The sequence below is a fragment of the Calidris pugnax genome, unplaced genomic scaffold (assembly GCF_001431845.1).
Source record: "Calidris pugnax isolate Ruff unplaced genomic scaffold, ASM143184v1 scaffold20, whole genome shotgun sequence".
NCBI classification, from domain to species: domain Eukaryota; kingdom Metazoa; phylum Chordata; class Aves; order Charadriiformes; family Scolopacidae; genus Calidris; species Calidris pugnax.
Genome location: NW_015094510.1, coordinates 23,879,221 through 23,896,558, shown reverse-complemented (window position 1 = coordinate 23,896,558; position 17,338 = coordinate 23,879,221). Strand labels below are relative to the sequence as shown.

The window sequence follows — 17,338 nt, the reverse complement described above, 5'->3', positions numbered from 1 at the left end:
TGTTAGTAACATAAAATTTTTGTTTTGGTCAGAGGCAATGCCATTATCAAATATTTCCTTATTTAAAAAGGACACAATTTCTAGAATCTTTGAATTATCTTTTTAAAAATAAAACTCAGGTATCTTTTGAAACAAAGTATTTTTATTTTTTTTGTTTTCTAAACAGCATCTCTCCTGTCCTGAATCTTTCCTTGTTTGGCTAAAACAGCTGAAAATCAGCTTGGGGAAACTTCTTCTCCCAACAAACGTGAGAGCACCATCTGCCCGCTGTGGGGCTGGGGCCAAGCTCTGACAGCTCCTGGCCCCCGCCGTCCCCGCAGCCTGCAAGGGACCAGGGGCTCTTCCCAAACCCAAACTTTGTTGATGATCCAAGCAGCCTTTTTGCTTGGTGCTGCTGTCCCCGCTCCCGAAAGCTTTGCTGAGGACCATGAGAAGCTCTGGTAGTGTGAACCTCATGAGGCTCAGCCATGCACATCCCTGAGAGAGGGGCTGCTCATGCCCATGCCCTGTTGTCCTGGTGGCCAACACAGGCTTTTGGGGGCTTGTGAGGATCTTTCACAGCATGAAATGGAGAATACGTTTCTCTTGTCACTAGATGGCTCTATCTGCTTTCACTAAACTCACACGGTTTTCTTTTAACAGCCCCAAATGAGCAGCAGCCCTACAGATCTACGTTTTTGGGTCACCAGCCAGAGCTGGGACGGCAAATCTCCTTTCTAGGTGGCAAAATTTACATGGATTTTGATGGTGGTTTTCATTATGTTCTTGCTAGAGTCCCTGAATAAAACGAACACTGTTGTGAGAAACCTCATGGTTTGAGATTTGTATGAAACGGTCCCCTTAGGGACAAATTGTGGGTTTTCCTCATCTCAGACTCCTCCAGCAGCCACTGCACTCCAGCCTCTGCAGATTTGAAACAAAAAGGGAGGAATCTGGGTGGCTGCCTGGAGTTTAACTTGGGTGCAGGCTAGCAGAAATCCAGGAACTTCCTTTTTTTCTCTGTCCTTCATTAGGTGCGAGGCAAAGAGGGGCTGGGTCCCAGAACACCCCTGTGGGATGATGCTTTCCAGGCTCCTTGAGCACCACCAGCCACCCCTGGTGTCACCTGGCCCCTGCCCAAGGGACGCTGCACCCATGCCAGCAGCTCCATCCTGTCCCACGCTCGCTCCATGGAACCTGCTTCTGTGCTGCACCTTCTGGGGGGCTGCAGCTCCGAGGCACCAATGTACCCTCTGAAAGATGCTTTTCTTCAGGGACAGAGAGCTCACTGCCACAGCCTGGGCACAGCAGTCTGGGGGAGGGGGGGAAGGTTTGGGGCAAGGGGGGCAGCGGGGGACAGGGGGTTTGCAGGAAAGCCCTCCCATTGCTTGGCCCGTGATGGCAGGGGGAGTGCAGGGGAGGTGGATGGGAGGGCAAATCCCTGCCATGGTGGGCAGAGGGCATGCACTGAAGCCCTGTAGATGTCTGCTGCCTCAAAATCTTACATTCTCAGGTTCTGGGTGTCTCCAAGTAAATAAAAAGCTACTGCAGGCCTGACTCTGAAGAAGAAAGCTATCAGACTGTTGCTTTCCTGGGAGAAAAACTCTATGTTGAAAAAAAATTACAATATATTCAAGGGCTCCACTGTCTGTATTGGCTTAAGGCTGAGTGAGTATTTTATCAGCTGCCAGGTCTCTCAAGTGTATTCAAGAGACATTTGAAGCAAAATTCCTGCCTGGAAAAAGTTACTATCTGAGGATATAAACCAAAGCCACGAAAGACTGGGAGCATCTCTCTACTGATTGCAAAAGGATTTGAATCAGGCCCTGAGGAACTAGTCCAGCATCTCTTCCTCGCATCAGCAGCCTCTCTGCGCTTCGATGAGACAACCCTTGTGAAAACAACTACTTGCAGGGGTATTTGCAAGACCACAGCTTTGGCTGCACAAATGATACAAGAGACTAGTGACCATGGCGGGAAAGGAAGCAAATTTGCTTGTTTAGATAATTAACAGGCATTTGAGACAAGTGTTGCTGTCTAATGCATTACTGACAGGCTAATAATTCTGTCTGCTGAAGCAGCAATTATTACAATAATGTTATGGTCCACTGAAATAACCATCCCTCCTAGCCACCGCTGCCAGGAGAGGATGGGGGAAATTGCATTTCTCCTTCTTCCAGATGAAGAGACTACATGCCAGAGAAGTGCCCTGCGGGGCTCGGCCAGGATAGAAAGGACTTGTACAGCTACTGTGTGGCAGCTTCTGTTGCAACCTGCCTTGGGAGGATGCCTTGTTTTTATGGCCCCAGATGGCTGCAGGCATGATTTTGCACCTGTGGATTTGGCCAGATAGGTGACTGCTGTCCTGATTGACCCAGGTAATGCGATGCCCTGAGAGGCCGGCGCTGCGAGCACAAATAGTTGTGACTGATTAGGAAAGGCACCATTTGCAGGGCAGACACGATGCCGGCTGTTACGTCCCTTCTGCAAATTGGCTGTGCCATCAGCCAGGGAGGAACCAATAACCCCACCGACGTCCTTCGGGCAGGCAGCTCCTTCCTGGAGTCGTGCCAGGGGACTGAAGGGTGACTCTGCTCACTTCAGGGCACTACAATGGTGAAATGGAGAATGAAGGCCACTTTGTTTTAACCTGGACTTGTCTAATCCTGTCTAACAGCCAGGTGAGCTGAATGCTCCAGTAGGTAAATCCTGCAGGGAGAACACAGCGAGGCCAGGGCAGGAACCGGGGCAGGAGGTGTTTTCCAGGAGAGGGGTTCTCCATCACCCCACAGCCTGTGGAGGGGCTGTGCCCAAGCCCTCCTTTCCCCATCCCATCTGGAGAGAGCTCATGGGGAGCCAGCTCACACAGTCGGGGTCCCTTTCGTGTCGTGCAAGCCACGGGAGATGGGTAGAGATGCAAGACCCCAGCAGCAATATTAGCTGACTGGCCTCAAACCGTGTAAGGAACACCTGGGATCTGGCTCTAATTTGGTTTGTACGACATGCAGGAAATGTTATTCAAAAGAGTCAATCAGGACAGCTAATGGGAGCGTTGATGGGGAGCAGATGATCTGGGTGCTGCTCTGCACAGCTCTGCTGTCTAACTTTGCCATCACTCACAGCCCATGTCTCCCCCAGGCAGGAGAGAAAATCAGGTAACACAGATTTCCTCTATTTCTTCTCTTGGGGGACCAGACTATTGAGAGATTCATTAAAATCTGCTATGCCAGAAATAGAAAAACATCACCTGACAAGAAAATGCTCTTATGGCAAACCAGTCTTTGATAGCTTTACATGCTTCTTGAACACAGGGAAAGCCAGTCAATAAAGTTCCTTGTGGCCTAAAAGCAGAAACATCTGTCGGAGGCAGCTTGCTGGGCTGAATATAGCAGCAGGAAAGCCCAACTGATTAACTCCATCCTCTTCCTAACATGTTGTTGTGGTTCCCAGAAATCCCTAGAAAGGGCTCCTGAGGACACTGGCACCATTACAAGCCAGCTATAATTCTGTAAACAGAGAGATAAAGGAAACATTATCCTAACTGCAGTTTACCTCTGGCATACCGTTTGCATAATTCACATGTGCTTCATCTACTCTTCTCTAGACCTGGGACATGCTTGTCGTTTAGGGAAAGAGGAAGAGCCCAAGCTCTGCCAAAGGAGAGAATAAAGCCATTACTGTTGTGAAGAGGGGCTGGGGGTTTGGAGTCCGTGTAGTCTTGCTGTACTTTGTAAGCTGGAGCTGTGGAAAATGGCAGGGAAGATGAGAGCAGTAACACAGTAGACAGTGTGGCTGGGCTGATCCTCCTTGATGCGAACCAGCACCATGGCCCTTCTCCCACCTCCCGCTCCTCTCATTCACACCCACCCTAACATGGAAAGCAGACAGCTTTCTGGGGTTTCTCTTGATCACTTTGCACATTTTGGTCTTCTTTCCTTTCTGTTTGTAGTAATCTCACGGCATGCAAATACTTAAGAGGAACAGCCTTCTCTATCCCCTCCGCAGCATTGTCTTTTGCCAAGACATGACTGTACAAGGTGGTAGATAATCTCATCTAGGCTCCCTTTGCCACAAAAGGTTGGACCAGAAGGTCTTTTGAGGTCCTTTCCAACCTGGGCTGGTCAGTGCTCTACGGCTCAGGTCTGGTACCAAGTCACAACTCTGTGTCTGGCATGCAGAACAGCAGGAGGGAGACGGCCTTCTTGGTGGGAATAAGGGGTGACTGCCTGGCAAACAAACACAACATGTCATTTTAAGGGTTGTGTTAGGGAAACAGGCATTTCCCATCATGTAGCATGCTTTATTTTTCCCCCTTGGTTGCACACTTCTGCAGTACACAAATGATAATTCAGTTACAACAATTTAAACTTTACTATTTTAAAAAGGACTAAGCAATTTGGATGCCTTGTGATGCATTTCAATCAATTTTTTTTTGTTTTGTTTTGTAAAATTGAACATACCTTCAGTTTAGAGTTCAGGCTAACATAACATTTAGTAAGCTTCTTCGATCTTCCCAAAGCTGTTTTCCCAAACAAATGCTACTTCCACTGCTGCATTTTGGACAGACAAAAGTGGTTAATTCCACAATTTTTAAGAAATTTCAGGGATTAGAATTTAAGTTGGGATGTAGATAATTTCCTAATGCCAGGCTCCTGAAGCATGAGCTTTACTGACCACTTACGACACAGTATTCCTCCTATTAATTACTCATATGCTGCCTTCCGTCAAGTCTGAAAGCTTGGGGAATGATTACATTTCCTGTCAGCTACCTTTCAATTAATGCACTGGTATAAAATTGAGGAGGTGCATCCCTTTGTCAGCCTTGAAGGACATAGCGGTTCCAAGAAGGCATTCGCACTCAATGTCTTCCAGGAGTGCCAACATCTGGATAATATTTTGACATCCTTTCAGCTGAAAACTGTGGGAATAATCATCCTGTGAGGATATGCCTCAACATTCCTACGTATTCAATACTGCCAAAATGGAGCATCATCTGCAGTCCTGATACCCAGTAGCTGATGATGAAAAATGATTGAGAACTTCTCTCACAGCTTTTATAACGAAATAAGAAATTACCTGCAATGCCTATTCCTACAGTATGCTGTATACGGGAGGAGCAAATACCTGGAAGGACATACTTGTTCTGATTTCCTATGAACTTCTAGAAAAAATGATGTCTTGAGTTCATGTTAGCATCACCCACTGGCAGTATCAAAGTCAAAACATTTGACTGTGGTACATTATTTTTATCTTTTCAAATATTGCTACTGGAACTTCCTTACAGCCTTTGAAATAATCAGACAACAGTTTATTCCCCTCTCAACTGTGAAAAAATAAAAAACCACCAAAAAACCTTTGTTGTTTTCATGCTTTAAGGTGTCTATGGCCAAGAAGGGAAAAAGCCTTTTTCAGCTCCGTTTGCTTTGTCTGTGAGAGAGGATCTAATATATTGCTGGTACACAGAGATGAATTTTCTTGCCTGTAGGTGGAAAACCACACTATTACTTTCACAATCAGGTAATCCATTGGAGCGATTACGGATCATACTAGCATAGGTTTCCAGCACATCTACCACAGTGATACTTTCACGTTTCTACTAATAAAAAGCTCAAAGTTTCACCTTTATAAGAAATGCTAGAATTACTTCTTTGCTTTATTCCACTTCCAACCTACCTGGTATGACAGTACACGATGCATAACTGAGCAACTTCTCCACAGACTGATGGAAGTTTCCTGACAACTATTGCCAACTTTATTGAGCTACTCAACACCCTTTCTCCACTTACTCTGGAAAGCCAAAAGCATTTTTTTTTTTTTCAAGACATGTGTCTGAACTTGTTCGTGGTTTGTTGACACTGGAATTGCAATTGTGGTCTCAAAATTTGTGTGTAAATAGTAGTTAGCACCATTCTTAAGTTACAGTCACTCTGCTTCCCACCTCCACTGGACCAGGCCAAGGGATCTGAGATAGGGTGTCCCAAACAGTCAATATTTAGCTTGCAATAAGCCTATAGGAAAAAGTCCTTCACTTTGAGAACTTTCTCATGTGGTGAAATCATTCCTGCAATTCCACAGCTATTCTGTAAGTTCATTTAACCCGTATTTATCTGTACCCATCGACATAATTTCTGTGCAATGTTCATAAGATCTTTGGATTCAATGGTGCTGCGTAAAGAGAAATGGTTGTTCTTGAAGATGAAGTAAATACAAGTTTCCCTACAGCAGAACAACAGGGTGGGTAAATGAAACAGCCTTTGGTAGGCAAAGATACATGGCCCATCCACTCAGCAGTTCTTTGGGGCGAAATGAGTATCCATGGCACTATCTGCAGTCGTTGCTGGATTGATATTTAATTCCGGGTAGATCCTGCCAGCTTAAAGGAGTAGTTTTAATCAGAGTTTGAGGGATTTACTACCCTGTGGGTTTTTTATGCATGTGAGAGATTTGTGTGTTGTAGGTTTTTTTTTCTTGAGGCAACGAAATACCTCAGTTTTCTGGGTTTTTGCTCTTTTTCAAAAGCTTACAGATTATTAAAACTTAATCAGTATAAGTGCGGATCTTGTGTTGGAAGTGTACACCTTCTGACTTATTTTTCTGGATTGTGTATGTTTACCTTCCACCTCCCACAGTACAAAATAAGAGGATCAAATTTCCAACAGAACCCACGGCTCTTTCCAGATCTAATAGAGGAGTCTTCAAAATCCTCCCTCTGTAAGTCACTTCAGAAGACATGGACAGCGCAACACAATGAGAATCCTTCAGGCCTGGAGTTATCCTATATTTATGTATTTCCAAAATTGAATTAAAATTCCCAGAGAATTCTGCTGAAATCTTTAACTGGCATTCTATAGAGCAAACCCCTATGTTCTCTGCGTAGGCAGTAGTGACATTTTCCATCATTTTCTCCCTTGCATGTTATTTCCTCACCTGTGTTAGAGAGGCCTGAGGCAATATCATGTTTTCACATGCAAAGTCTCAAAAAGGAAGATTTATAACTTGTTTTTTTAAATTTCAGAGCAGATGATGTGGTCATGTGATGATCAATGATGGGGACGAGTGGACTGAGTGCACCCCCAGTCAGTTTGCAGCCAACACCAAGGTGGGTGGCAGTGTCGACCTGCTGGAGGGTAGAGAGGGTCTGCAGAGGGATCTGGACAGGCTGGATGGATAGGATGAGGCCAATGGGATGAGGTTCAACAAGGCCAAGTGCCGGGTCCTGCCCTTGGGTCACAACAGCCCCAGGCAGCGCTACAGGCTGGGGGCAGAGTGGCTGGAGAGCTGCCGGGCAGAAAAGGACCTGGGGGTGTTGGTCGACTGTCGGCTGAACATGAGCCAGCAGTGTGCCCAGGTGGCCAAGAAGGCCAATGGTATCCTGGCCTGTATCAGGAACAGCGTGGCGAGTAGGACCTGAGAGGTGATCATCCCCCTGTACTCGGCACTGGTGAGGCCCCACCTCAAGTACTGTGTCCAGTTTTGGGCCCCTTACCACAAAAAAGACATTGAGGCGCTGGAGTGGGTCCAGAGAAGAGCAACGGAGCTGGTGAGGGGTCTGGAGCACAAGTCTTATGAGGAGAGGCTGAGGGAGCTGGGGTTGTTCAGCCTGGAGACGAGGAGGCTGAGGGGAGACCTTATTGCTCTCTACAACTACCTGAAAGGAGGGTGTAGAGAGGCAGGGGTCGGTCTCTTCTCCCAAGTCACAGGTGATAGGACAAGAGGAAATGGCCTCAAGTTGCGCCAGGGGAGGTTCAGATTGGGTATCAGGAAAAATTTTTACCCTGAAAGGGTTGTTTAGCATTGGAATGGGCTGCCCAGGGAAGTGGTTGAGCCACCATCCCTGGACGTATTTAACAGACATGCAGCAGCACTGCTGAGGGACATGCTTTAGTGGTAATTTAGCAGGGTTAGGTTAATGGCTGGATTCGATGATCATAAAGGTCCCTTCCAACCTAGACCACGATTCACGGCCGGCTCTCCTCAGGTGCCTGAGGCGGCTCCACACCGGGCAGCGACAGGGGCTTTGTGCCTGGGCCGTGAGGGAAGGGAGACGGGCCCGCGGCCCGGGTTTGCCGTCGGGGTCAAGCCCTCAGGCCCCGCGCACCTCTGGCAGCCCCTCAACGGCCGGCGGGCCGGGCAGCACCACCGCCCCCACACCGCACCGCGGAACCGCAACTCCGACCTCCCAGCTCCCTGGCCGCCCCGCACCGCGCATGCGCCCGCGCGGGGAGGGGAGGCGGGCGGTGCGCCGGTCACGTGCCCTCCGGCATGGCCGGGGAGGCGGCGGAGGGGAGCGCGCAGCAGAGCGGCGGGGCCGCGCCCGGTGGCGGCGGTGGCAGCGGCGGGAGCGCGCTCCCCGCTCGCCCTTACATCTGCTCCTTCCCCGACTGCGACGCCTCCTTCAACAAGGCCTGGCGGCTGGACGCTCACCTCTGCCGGCACACGGGAGAGGTGAGGCGAGGCGGGAGGCGCTGGGCCTGAGGGAGCGGCGGGGGTTTCCCGCTCGGGCCTCCCTGTCGGCGGACGGAGGGAGGTGAGGGGCCCGGCAGGCGGGGGGCGGCCTGCGCGGCTCGGGGCCCCATCCCCCGGGGGTCGGGGAGCCTGCTTCACCCCCTGAGGTACCCGGGGCAGCGCCGGGGGCTGCGTGGGTTGTGTCTCCTGGTTTGTTGTGTCTCCTGGTTTGAGCGACGCGGGACTGATTTCTTCAGTAATTTTGCGTTTCCGTAATTTATCTTCTAATGCTTGGGAAAACTGCACTTTTATAAGACTTCGGTATCAGAATTTGTGGAAATATTTACTTTATAGCCAGCTCTGGTATGTAGGACTCAAGGTCTCAGCATTTCCGAGCCTTGCCAGGTGCAGGATGAGGAGGAGCGAGACCCGGGCACTTGACCCAAGCCAGCCAACAGGGTTATTTCATACCATGCACCTCACATTCAGTATAAATTAGAAAGTTTGCTGAGGAGTTCTCTCTGTCTCTTGATGGCTGTCATCCCGAGAACTCCTCACCCCCATGCTGGACCCCTGAGCCCTTCCCTTCCTCTGGAAGCTGTAGTCAGTGTCTGACATTTGCTCTCTGCTGCTGGAAGCACACAGCTTCCTCATGATAGAATGGGATGCATATAATCCTTGTGTATTTTACACGGGTGTTGGTTCTTTAGTGTTATTAATTATCTGATCTTATTCTATTAAATCTATTTACATTTCAACCCTGGAATTTCCGTGGTTTTCCCCAATTCCCCTTTCCGGGAGGGCTCATCGGGTGATAAAATAATTGTCTAAATGACAATAAATTGTAACGGGTTCCTCAAATTGTAGCATTCTGAAATACTGCCTGCTGAAGGCAGCCTCCTGGAAACAGCCGAGCCCCCCGAGGTGTGGGGTGTCATCTCTGAACAACCCTCTCTCTCTCTTTTCCAGAGGCCATATGTTTGTGATTATGAAGGCTGTGGTAAAGGTTTCACCAGAGATTTCCACCGCGCTCGACACCTTCTTACACACACTGGGGAAAAGCCCTTCGAGTAAGGCCAAGTTTTTTACTTCTTAAAGTGGATTATGCTTGTCCTCATGGAAGTGAAAGGGAGTTAAAATGGGTGTGTGGGTGGTGCAGAGCATGCCAGCCTAGCTTTGGTATCGTGGGTACTGCCGTAACAGTACTCACAACACTCATCACAGTACTCACAGCACTTGTAACAGTGCACACGGGGTGAGATGTGGGGAATCTCCTTAGCCTAAAACCTCCTGTCTGGCAGTGATCCACAATAGATGCAGCTTTCTTCCTAGAATACAGAATTAAAAGAAGGAAGGGCAGTTATCTCCTGTTACTAAGCCATTAATAGCTGCATGTCATGGATTAGGAGCTAGGAATGCGTATGTGTTTTATTAAAAATATCTTCTGATAAATTTTCCTGTGGCTTTTGATTGGAATCTAGCCTCTGGCTTTCCATGTCTTTAAGGTAAATTTTTGTTTGGGTTGTGAGTTTTGGTTATTCTTCCTGTATTCCTCTTATCCAATGATTTCTGTATCTGCCTAGGAAACAAATCAATGAGAGTGATAATGAATGCAGTTCATTTGCAGGTGCACAGCTGATGGATGCAATCAGAAATTTGGAACAAAATCAAACTTAAAGAAGCACATTGAGCGCAAGCATCAAAATCAGCAAAAGCAATATGTGGTGAGTAGTGACCTTTGATACTGTAAAGTGGAGGCTAAACAAGCTCTTTTTTGTGTATCTAGTGAAATACTTCAAATTGTTATTATGTGGTACTTGCATCAGTTCAAATACTGCGATTGGGATTTCAGCAAACATGTGGACTGGGCTGTCGTTGTTTGGCCTCTAATGATAACTTAATTTCCTATATAGTGCGACTTTGAAGGCTGTAACAAGTCCTTCAGGAAGCATCAGCAACTTAAAGTTCATCAGTGTCACCACACCAATGAACCCCCTTTCAAGTAGGTGGATAATTTTAATAACGAACTTTAACAATTCCATTTAAACACTGTTGATGAAAACGGATGTCTTTTCTCATCCTTTTTAATTGATGTGGCATTAAAAAAACCTCAAAAACTACAAACCAAAACCTGGCATGAACTTGTAGTCGTGGCTTCAAGTACATTTTTTGTATTAGTCCTTTGCCCTGTAGTCTGTTTTGAGCAACAGCCCTGTGGCTCTGTAACTTCAGCATTGCAGCTTAATAAATTTTAGGATTTATTACAGGTTCATAGAAGTAATAAACAAAAAATCCGTTTTGAGTTCAGGGAGTTTGAAATACAAACATAAGCTTGCATAGTAATGAAAATGCAGCTACTGCTGTTTTCCAGTAAAAAGCAGTTACTTGGCTAGCATTGAAGTGAGTAGTAGCTTAAAAGAGGTTTGGGCGCCAATCTGAGACGCTGTTCATTGCAACTGTTATTTACATGACACATCAGTTTAGATCTGATGAAAGCAAAGTTTAGCCTTGCATTTCTTACAGGTGGAACACGCTTTACAGGAGTGTTCCACTTTAGTGAAGTGCACTGGTATGGCTGGGTGACAGGCATGAAAATACTGTCAGTGCTCTGCTGCTGCTCTGATGGCTACATCTGCACAAGCCACTTGAATCTTCCACTTTCTAGCTCTCTCTTATGTATTAAGAGCCTACTGTGTAGGGATGATGTGAGGCTTGATTCTTTAGCTAAAGCTTAACTTGCTGTATAGGTGGAAATCATACTGTCGTTTTAACTCTTGACGGGATCAGAGTCCTCTATTAGAAACATACTATGGAATTTATTTTTACAAGGCAGGAGGAGGGACAGATTAGTAGAGAGAATCATCAAGGAAACCTGATTCACTACACACAGTAAAAGGAAAAAAAAAAGTCTTACATGGAATCTTTATAAAAAAGACATTTCTGCAAATGACAATGAAGACAAGCCTCAGGGCCCTACAATTATAATAGTAAATTGCCACCTCCTCCCTAACATCTTTATAGATATTTACTTTGCCACTCTGCCTCTTGGCAAGGGGAAACTTGGGTTATTTTGTCCACTTTAATTGTTCTTAACATAAAGAACAAAAAATACACAGATGCAGTGAAAGAAATTAAACCCGTGTATTTTATACCTAGATGTAATAATGAAGGATGTGGAAAGTACTTTTCTACTCCAAGTCATTTAAAGCGGCACGAGAAGATACATGAAGGTAATACAGTTTTTCTTCTTGCTTCAGTTGTGTTTTAGCAAAGGAAAAGGGACTTCTTCCAGTAATTTTCAAATGCAAATAGTGGAGTTCCCATTGTAAAATGGACTGTGTTTGCCAGAACTGTAGTGATTGTAAACATCTGTCCTGTCCACCAGGCTATGCATGCAAGAAAGAAAACTGCTCGTTTACTGGAAAAACTTGGACAGAGCTTCTGAAACATAATAAAGAAAGTCATACAGGTAAACTCCAAATGCTTTAGTAAATAGAACTTAACTTTTGGTAACTAGTAGGAAACAAATTGATCACTTGAAGAGGAGTCCTTGCTGAACTCATTTCATCAGCTTGTCATTGTGTCTAGACAAACTTGTTTACTAGTACTTTATTGGTTAAATGGTTGTGACTCTGGCTAGACCTTTAACTGATGAAAATGCTGCTTGGTATTCTAACTTTGCTTTGTGATCCAGTTAATGAGGAATTGTACAGTATAGGATTTTGTATCTGGATAATTGATACTGTGTTATTTTCTTCCGGTCTCTGAGTTTCTTACGTTTCATGTGGATTTTACTATTGTTCTAGAGCACTACTAAGGTTTGATTCTGAGCTTCTGTTAAGAAGTTGTTAATTTAGACTCTGCCTGTCTCTCTCCCACTCAGAGCCGATAGTTTGCAGCGAATGTTACAAAACTTTTAAACGGAAAGATTACCTCAAGCAGCATCTAAAAACACATGCAGCAGAGAGGGAAGTCTGCCGATGCCCAAGAGAAGGATGTGGGAGAACTTACACGACAGTATTTAACCTTCAAAGCCATATCCTCTCTTTTCATGAGGAGAAAAAACCATTCTCTTGTGATTATCCGGGTTGTGAAAGAGTGTTTGCAATGAAGGTATGTATTTTTTGGACTGTTCTAATCTGAATCACGTAATCTGAAATGATAAATGATAAACCTTACTTTTTTTTTTTTTTTTTTTTTTTTTTCCCTCCATGCTCTTGGTAACTGTAGCAGAGCCTGGCAAGGCACGCAGTTGTACATGATCCTGAAAAGAGAAAGCTGAACTCAAAAGTAAGTTATACTGTTGAAAAAGTCTTCTCAACCATACTCTTGTCACTTCAGAGGAGGGTAAACATTATGTGTTTTAAAATGGGACTTCAAACAGGAAAACAGGGCAGCTATCATTTGGGAGATGCTTAACTTCTGAAGCTCCTTTAAATAACGCAGTGCTGGCCTATTCATTCATTTCTTCTTCCTCCGCTCACCTTAGTAGCCTTTGCTCCATAGATCCATGAAGTTGCTAATTCTGGATTTATTTCCACCAGGCGAAGCGTTCTCGTCCTAAGAGGAGCTTAGCCTCTCGTCTGAGCGGCTACATTCCTCCCAAAACACAGCCAGGAAAGGACGTGGTTGTGACAGACAGCAAGACAACGGATAAGCCTGTGGAACATGAAATACCAACTGTTGAAATTCTCACTCTGCAGTAAAGGTTAACTGAGACCACTTTTCTCCACACAATTACCAGTGCAAAGTTCAACAATAACTTTATTAAATTTATAGTATTATTTTTTTTTAAATAAGAAATTAATGTTGTTTACACATCTTCATAAAGTCACTGATGCGGCTCACTTGACTCCAGATCTTCATTTTCATCTTTCTTTACTGTACTGCTTTTCTGTTTTTCCATCTTCTGGTAGGCTTTCAACTCCTTGTCAGACATGTGTCTCAAAATACAGGTACTCACTCCTTCTCTAGTAAGTTTTGGCTTGGAAAGATAAGTGGCTTTATCGGAGACAGTCTCCAAAATCTGATCAAAAACCACAAACTGAAAAGGAAGAGAAAACATAGGGACTAAATGTACAAATATACAAAGGTAAAAAGTACTTCAGGCTGCTCTGTCATGACAGTATCTCCTACTTGTGGTTTAGCCGTTAGCTGAAACCAGCTAGTTGCTAGTCCTGGTCTGAGCAGTTCAGCTTGTCCTTTCCTAACCACTTGTTCTTTACTTGTAAGCAGGTTTAGGAAAGTCACCAGAGGGATTAAACCATTTCCTAACACTTCAGTTGATATCCCGCATGACAACGAAGACAAGTCCCAAGGCCCTACAGTTACAGTAGTAAATTGCCACCAGCTCCCTACTATCTTTACAGATGTTTACTTTGCCCATCTTGGAACATTGTTCCAGCAGTTTTCCACACAGCAGTGAAAAACTAACTTTAGCCACAATCGCACAAGTGCATCTTCAGAAAAACAGTTAGGTTACTGAAATAATCCAGTCAAATACAGCAGGTTATTTTTTTTTCTAACTGTACTGTTAAACTTTTCAGTGAGTGAGCTGGCTTAAGGCATAGACGGGAAAATTTCACCAGCCAGTTGATAAGGTGGTGCTGCAAAGGAGTAGGAACAGCTTCAGGAACTACTTTCAGGGGACCTAAACCTTTTCTTAATTTAGCAGTACATGATATATTAAAAAACAAAGCAGTGGCACTACCAAATAGGGAAAGCTAATACAAGCACATCTATTTCATGCAATTGATTGGTCCAGCTTTCAGGAGTCCACTTACCATGTCCGTGTTGCTATCTCTTGCTTGCCGGATGGTAATTTTAACATGGTGTTTCTTTTCAATCCACTGCGCTATCTGTTTAGTCTTGGTTTCTAGGTCATTCTTGGCAATAGCAGAAGAAAAGGATAACTCCTTCTGAACCATCCCTGTTTAAAACAGAACTAAAACCGTGTTGGCTCGACAGCTGATACTCCGGTATTAGTTCTCTCTTTCAACAGGCTGTGGTGCTTTGCTCAGCACATTTCCCCTGTGCTGCTTTCTCGCACATGGAGCATCCCAATCTTGTCTCAGCATGCACCACTCTCACCTCACAAGGTGGCTACTTGGTGTCTCACCCTCACTGCTGTGATCAGGAGATTGAGTGCGTGTTTGAGGCACGCAGGGAAGTCTCTTCAGGGTCAGGAGCCTTAACGTATTTTTATTTTAATTACAATTTTGTTCATACCCCCCACAATGCAGGTCTAACAAAGATAAACATCGAGTTAAAGACTTAGTGTGCAAATTCTTACATTCTGCACATAGTATAACTGAACGTAAAAGCTCGGTAGTTGGACAGTTCTTCATCTCAAGCCCATTTACTTGAATGGTGAAGTGCAATATTCAACTGGGAGTATGATGCCTTGCAACAACTTATGGTCTCTTCCTCCTTATTGGGTCTCTAAAGTAGTTACCATTTGAATAATCTTTGGTTTCTTGAACAGAAGAACTCATTACCGCAAAAGTGCTCTCCTCTAAAATCAGAACTCTACCCAAAGCACAGATACTGTGTTAGCCGGAGAATAAGAAAAGAGGATACAAAGTCAAATACCTTTTCTTAAACCTCTTTGCCAAACTCAGTTTGTTAAACTGCTGAAAAAATGCTGAAAAGTGTTCAATATTGAGAAAGTTGTTCCCTTACTCTGTACAAGAAATGGCTCCAGATTCTTGTCTCCCTAGCAGCCAGCTAGAAGGAGAATGTTTCATGACTACTGGTGACAAAATAATATTGGTGTATCTGATGGTCCATTTGTAAAGACTGCCTGCTGCTTTTTGCCTTTGAAAAGGAAGAGAAATTCATTGAGTCTTATCAAACTAGAGTCTAGTTATATTCACTTAAATAAAAATAGATTAAAAAAAAAAAAACCAATAGATGCCAAAATAGTAAATCCTGAGAAGGCAATAGAAGGCTTCTCTGTGGAAGACTAGAGTAATCCAAAATTCTGTTTTCACTGCTGCAGATCCTTAATAACATGGACTGCAGCGACAGCGCTTTGGATTTACACAAATGCAAGTAAGAGGATTTCATCTGCTGAAACCCCTTTTACTGCAGCATTTTTCAAAGTGCTCGGTGTTGCAGTGCCAACAGTGTACGTACCTGTTTTCGGACTTGCTTTCTTCTTCTCTGCGCGCCTCAGCTGTTCCTCGTGAATCTGCTGCCCAGTCATGAGTCTGTACACGGGAGGCTCCACGTTCTCACGGAGGAGAACTAGTTTGAGGTCATGCTGATCCATAAGCTTGAGGGCCTCTGCTCGGTGCATGTTTCCTAAGCTCTCTCCGTCCTGGTTGATTACGTGCAAAATCCGATAGGGAATTCTTCGCCCCACGCTTCCAAATGCAGTTTTCCTTTTTGGTTCTGCGTGAGATTTTTCAGCTGTACAGAATGGCTGAGTGAGTCCAAACACAGCTGGCTTTCTAGGGTCAGGTACCACCATCCAGAACGGAGAAAAGACCCTGTTTTGTGGTGTTTGTGCCAGAATAGTACCAAAGAATCTTTTCGTGTATCTATTCTCGTTTCTGGTTGCTTGCCACAGAAGTTTCATCACGCAGAAGGTAGTCATTCTGAGGAAGCAGGGAAGAAGAAAAAACAAGTTACCCCCATCAGTCAGATTCTTCTAGTTCTATTCAAGAGACTCGACTCCAGTTCAGTAAACCCTAGTCCTTAAAACTACTCTTTCAAAAAGATGCCTGGTGTTACTATAGAGTATGAACAATCTACAGTAACTTCACAGTGACAGAGGGCTTTAACCCAGACAGAAAATCTGACAGAGGAACAAAATTTACAAAGAGTTGTTTCTTCAGGATTTTAAAATGTGACCCTGAACTCTTTTAAAAGAATCCAAAACTTCTAGTTCATTTCTCCTCACAGGAGTATCTAACACTCACACAGCTTTTTTGTGTATGGAGTAGCCAATAGTTAAGAGGGAGAATTTGTTGTCAAATAAAGAGGCATGTCACACTTAATTCTTCATGAAAAAAAAATCTGGACTGAAAATATCTAACAAGATACTTTCTTCCTTCTTCTGACACTCTCCTTTGGAAAGTTTCATTGAAGCCACCTTAATTCAGAACTACCCTAATCACGCAGTGAACAAAGCAGTGATTTGTGCGGCGTCTGTCAGCAGCCATCCCAACATCTAGAGTCTGATCCTCCCCTATATTTTGTAAGGTTTGGGAATTTCAAAGCCTTGACCATAACAGAGTAAGACTTGCCACGCAAAATCTTCAGCTTGGCACGAAAACACGACAAAGTGACCGTTACTGTACTTGAAAATGTGGTTTATCCCGGCGTTGAAAACTCTCCCATAGCCAGCATGCAACCTGCTGCTCGTAGCACTGACCCCAAATTCTGTATTTTTCTCAGTTTTCCAAATGTCATTTTGTGGATGTAATCCAGCTGGCTACTTGGTCTGACATGGATTAAGCACTAATATTGTTTCAGTAACCTTCAAAAAATTTAAAAGTACTGTCACTGTCTTTGAAGCTTAGCTTCCACAGACTAAGCTATGCTTCGAAGTGAGAGCAGTGCCTTAATTTTAAACCTGTTGTATCAGACATTTATAGCATCATTCGATTCTCCCAGTTTTTCCACAAACACTAACTTTGGGGGGCAGCAAATTTCTGTTTTATAGCGAGCCGAGTTTTTCCAGCAAGTAGAAGAAAAAAGATGATACAGGAAACCCAAACTGTGTGGCGCCGGCCAAGTGTGTGACTTCTTTTGCCCAGGGAGGGAACCTGACCCCCCTCTATAAATACATACATACGTGTATGTGTAAACACCTACCCGTGTGCACACTTATACATGGAGAAGGTGCAAGGAACTGGCAGGATAAGGACGGAACCCATGGACCTCGGCAAACGGGGACGCCCCGGCC

At 44.8% G+C, this 17,338-nt stretch overlaps 2 protein-coding genes across 5 annotated transcripts in view; one reads left to right on the top strand and one right to left on the bottom strand.

Moving 5' to 3' along the window:
* The first annotated feature begins 8,238 nt into the window (after positions 1-8,238).
* Positions 8,239-13,276, top strand: GTF3A (general transcription factor IIIA). 2 transcript variants are annotated; one of them, XM_014966215.1, is made up of 9 exons: positions 8,239-8,424; positions 9,394-9,494; positions 10,052-10,148; positions 10,338-10,426; positions 11,581-11,654; positions 11,810-11,893; positions 12,308-12,537; positions 12,658-12,714; positions 12,969-13,276. In XM_014966215.1, the coding sequence occupies exons 1-9, from the start codon at positions 8,242-8,244 to the stop codon at positions 13,128-13,130; spliced, it is 1,077 nt and encodes a 358-aa protein (XP_014821701.1). In that variant the 5' UTR covers positions 8,239-8,241; the 3' UTR covers positions 13,131-13,276. The 2 variants fall into 2 exon arrangements, with proteins under 2 accessions (XP_014821701.1, XP_014821700.1); XM_014966214.1 differs by having other exon boundaries at positions 12,655-12,714.
* The window catches only part of MTIF3 (mitochondrial translational initiation factor 3), a 4,902-nt gene continuing 275 nt past the window's right edge, over positions 12,712-17,338 (bottom strand). The window contains exons 1-5 of one of the 3 annotated variants that reach the window (XM_014966217.1): positions 17,248-17,332; positions 15,562-16,025; positions 14,208-14,353; positions 13,242-13,468; positions 12,712-13,083 (exon numbers count right to left, since the gene is read on the bottom strand). In XM_014966217.1, the coding sequence (XP_014821703.1) occupies positions 13,256-13,468; positions 14,208-14,353; positions 15,562-16,025; positions 17,248-17,309 (885 nt within the window). In that variant the 5' untranslated portion in view covers positions 17,310-17,332 and the 3' untranslated portion in view covers positions 12,712-13,083; positions 13,242-13,255. Of the gene's footprint in view, positions 13,084-13,161; positions 13,469-14,207; positions 14,354-15,561; positions 16,026-17,247; positions 17,333-17,338 lie in introns of those variants that run through there. The other 2 variants (XM_014966216.1, XM_014966218.1) reach the window with 2 other exon arrangements.

Excerpts from the sequence above, each read along its gene's own strand:
- GTF3A (XM_014966214.1), top strand. The coding sequence starts at position 8,242 with ATGGCCGGGGAGGCGGCGGAGGGGAGCGCGCAGCAGAGCGGCGGGGCC. Across the intron at positions 8,425-9,393 it reads TCTGCCGGCACACGGGAGAG|AGGCCATATGTTTGTGATTA; the intron begins GTGAGGCGAGGC and ends TCTCTTTTCCAG. Across the intron at positions 11,894-12,307 it reads TAATAAAGAAAGTCATACAG|AGCCGATAGTTTGCAGCGAA; the intron begins GTAAACTCCAAA and ends TCTCCCACTCAG.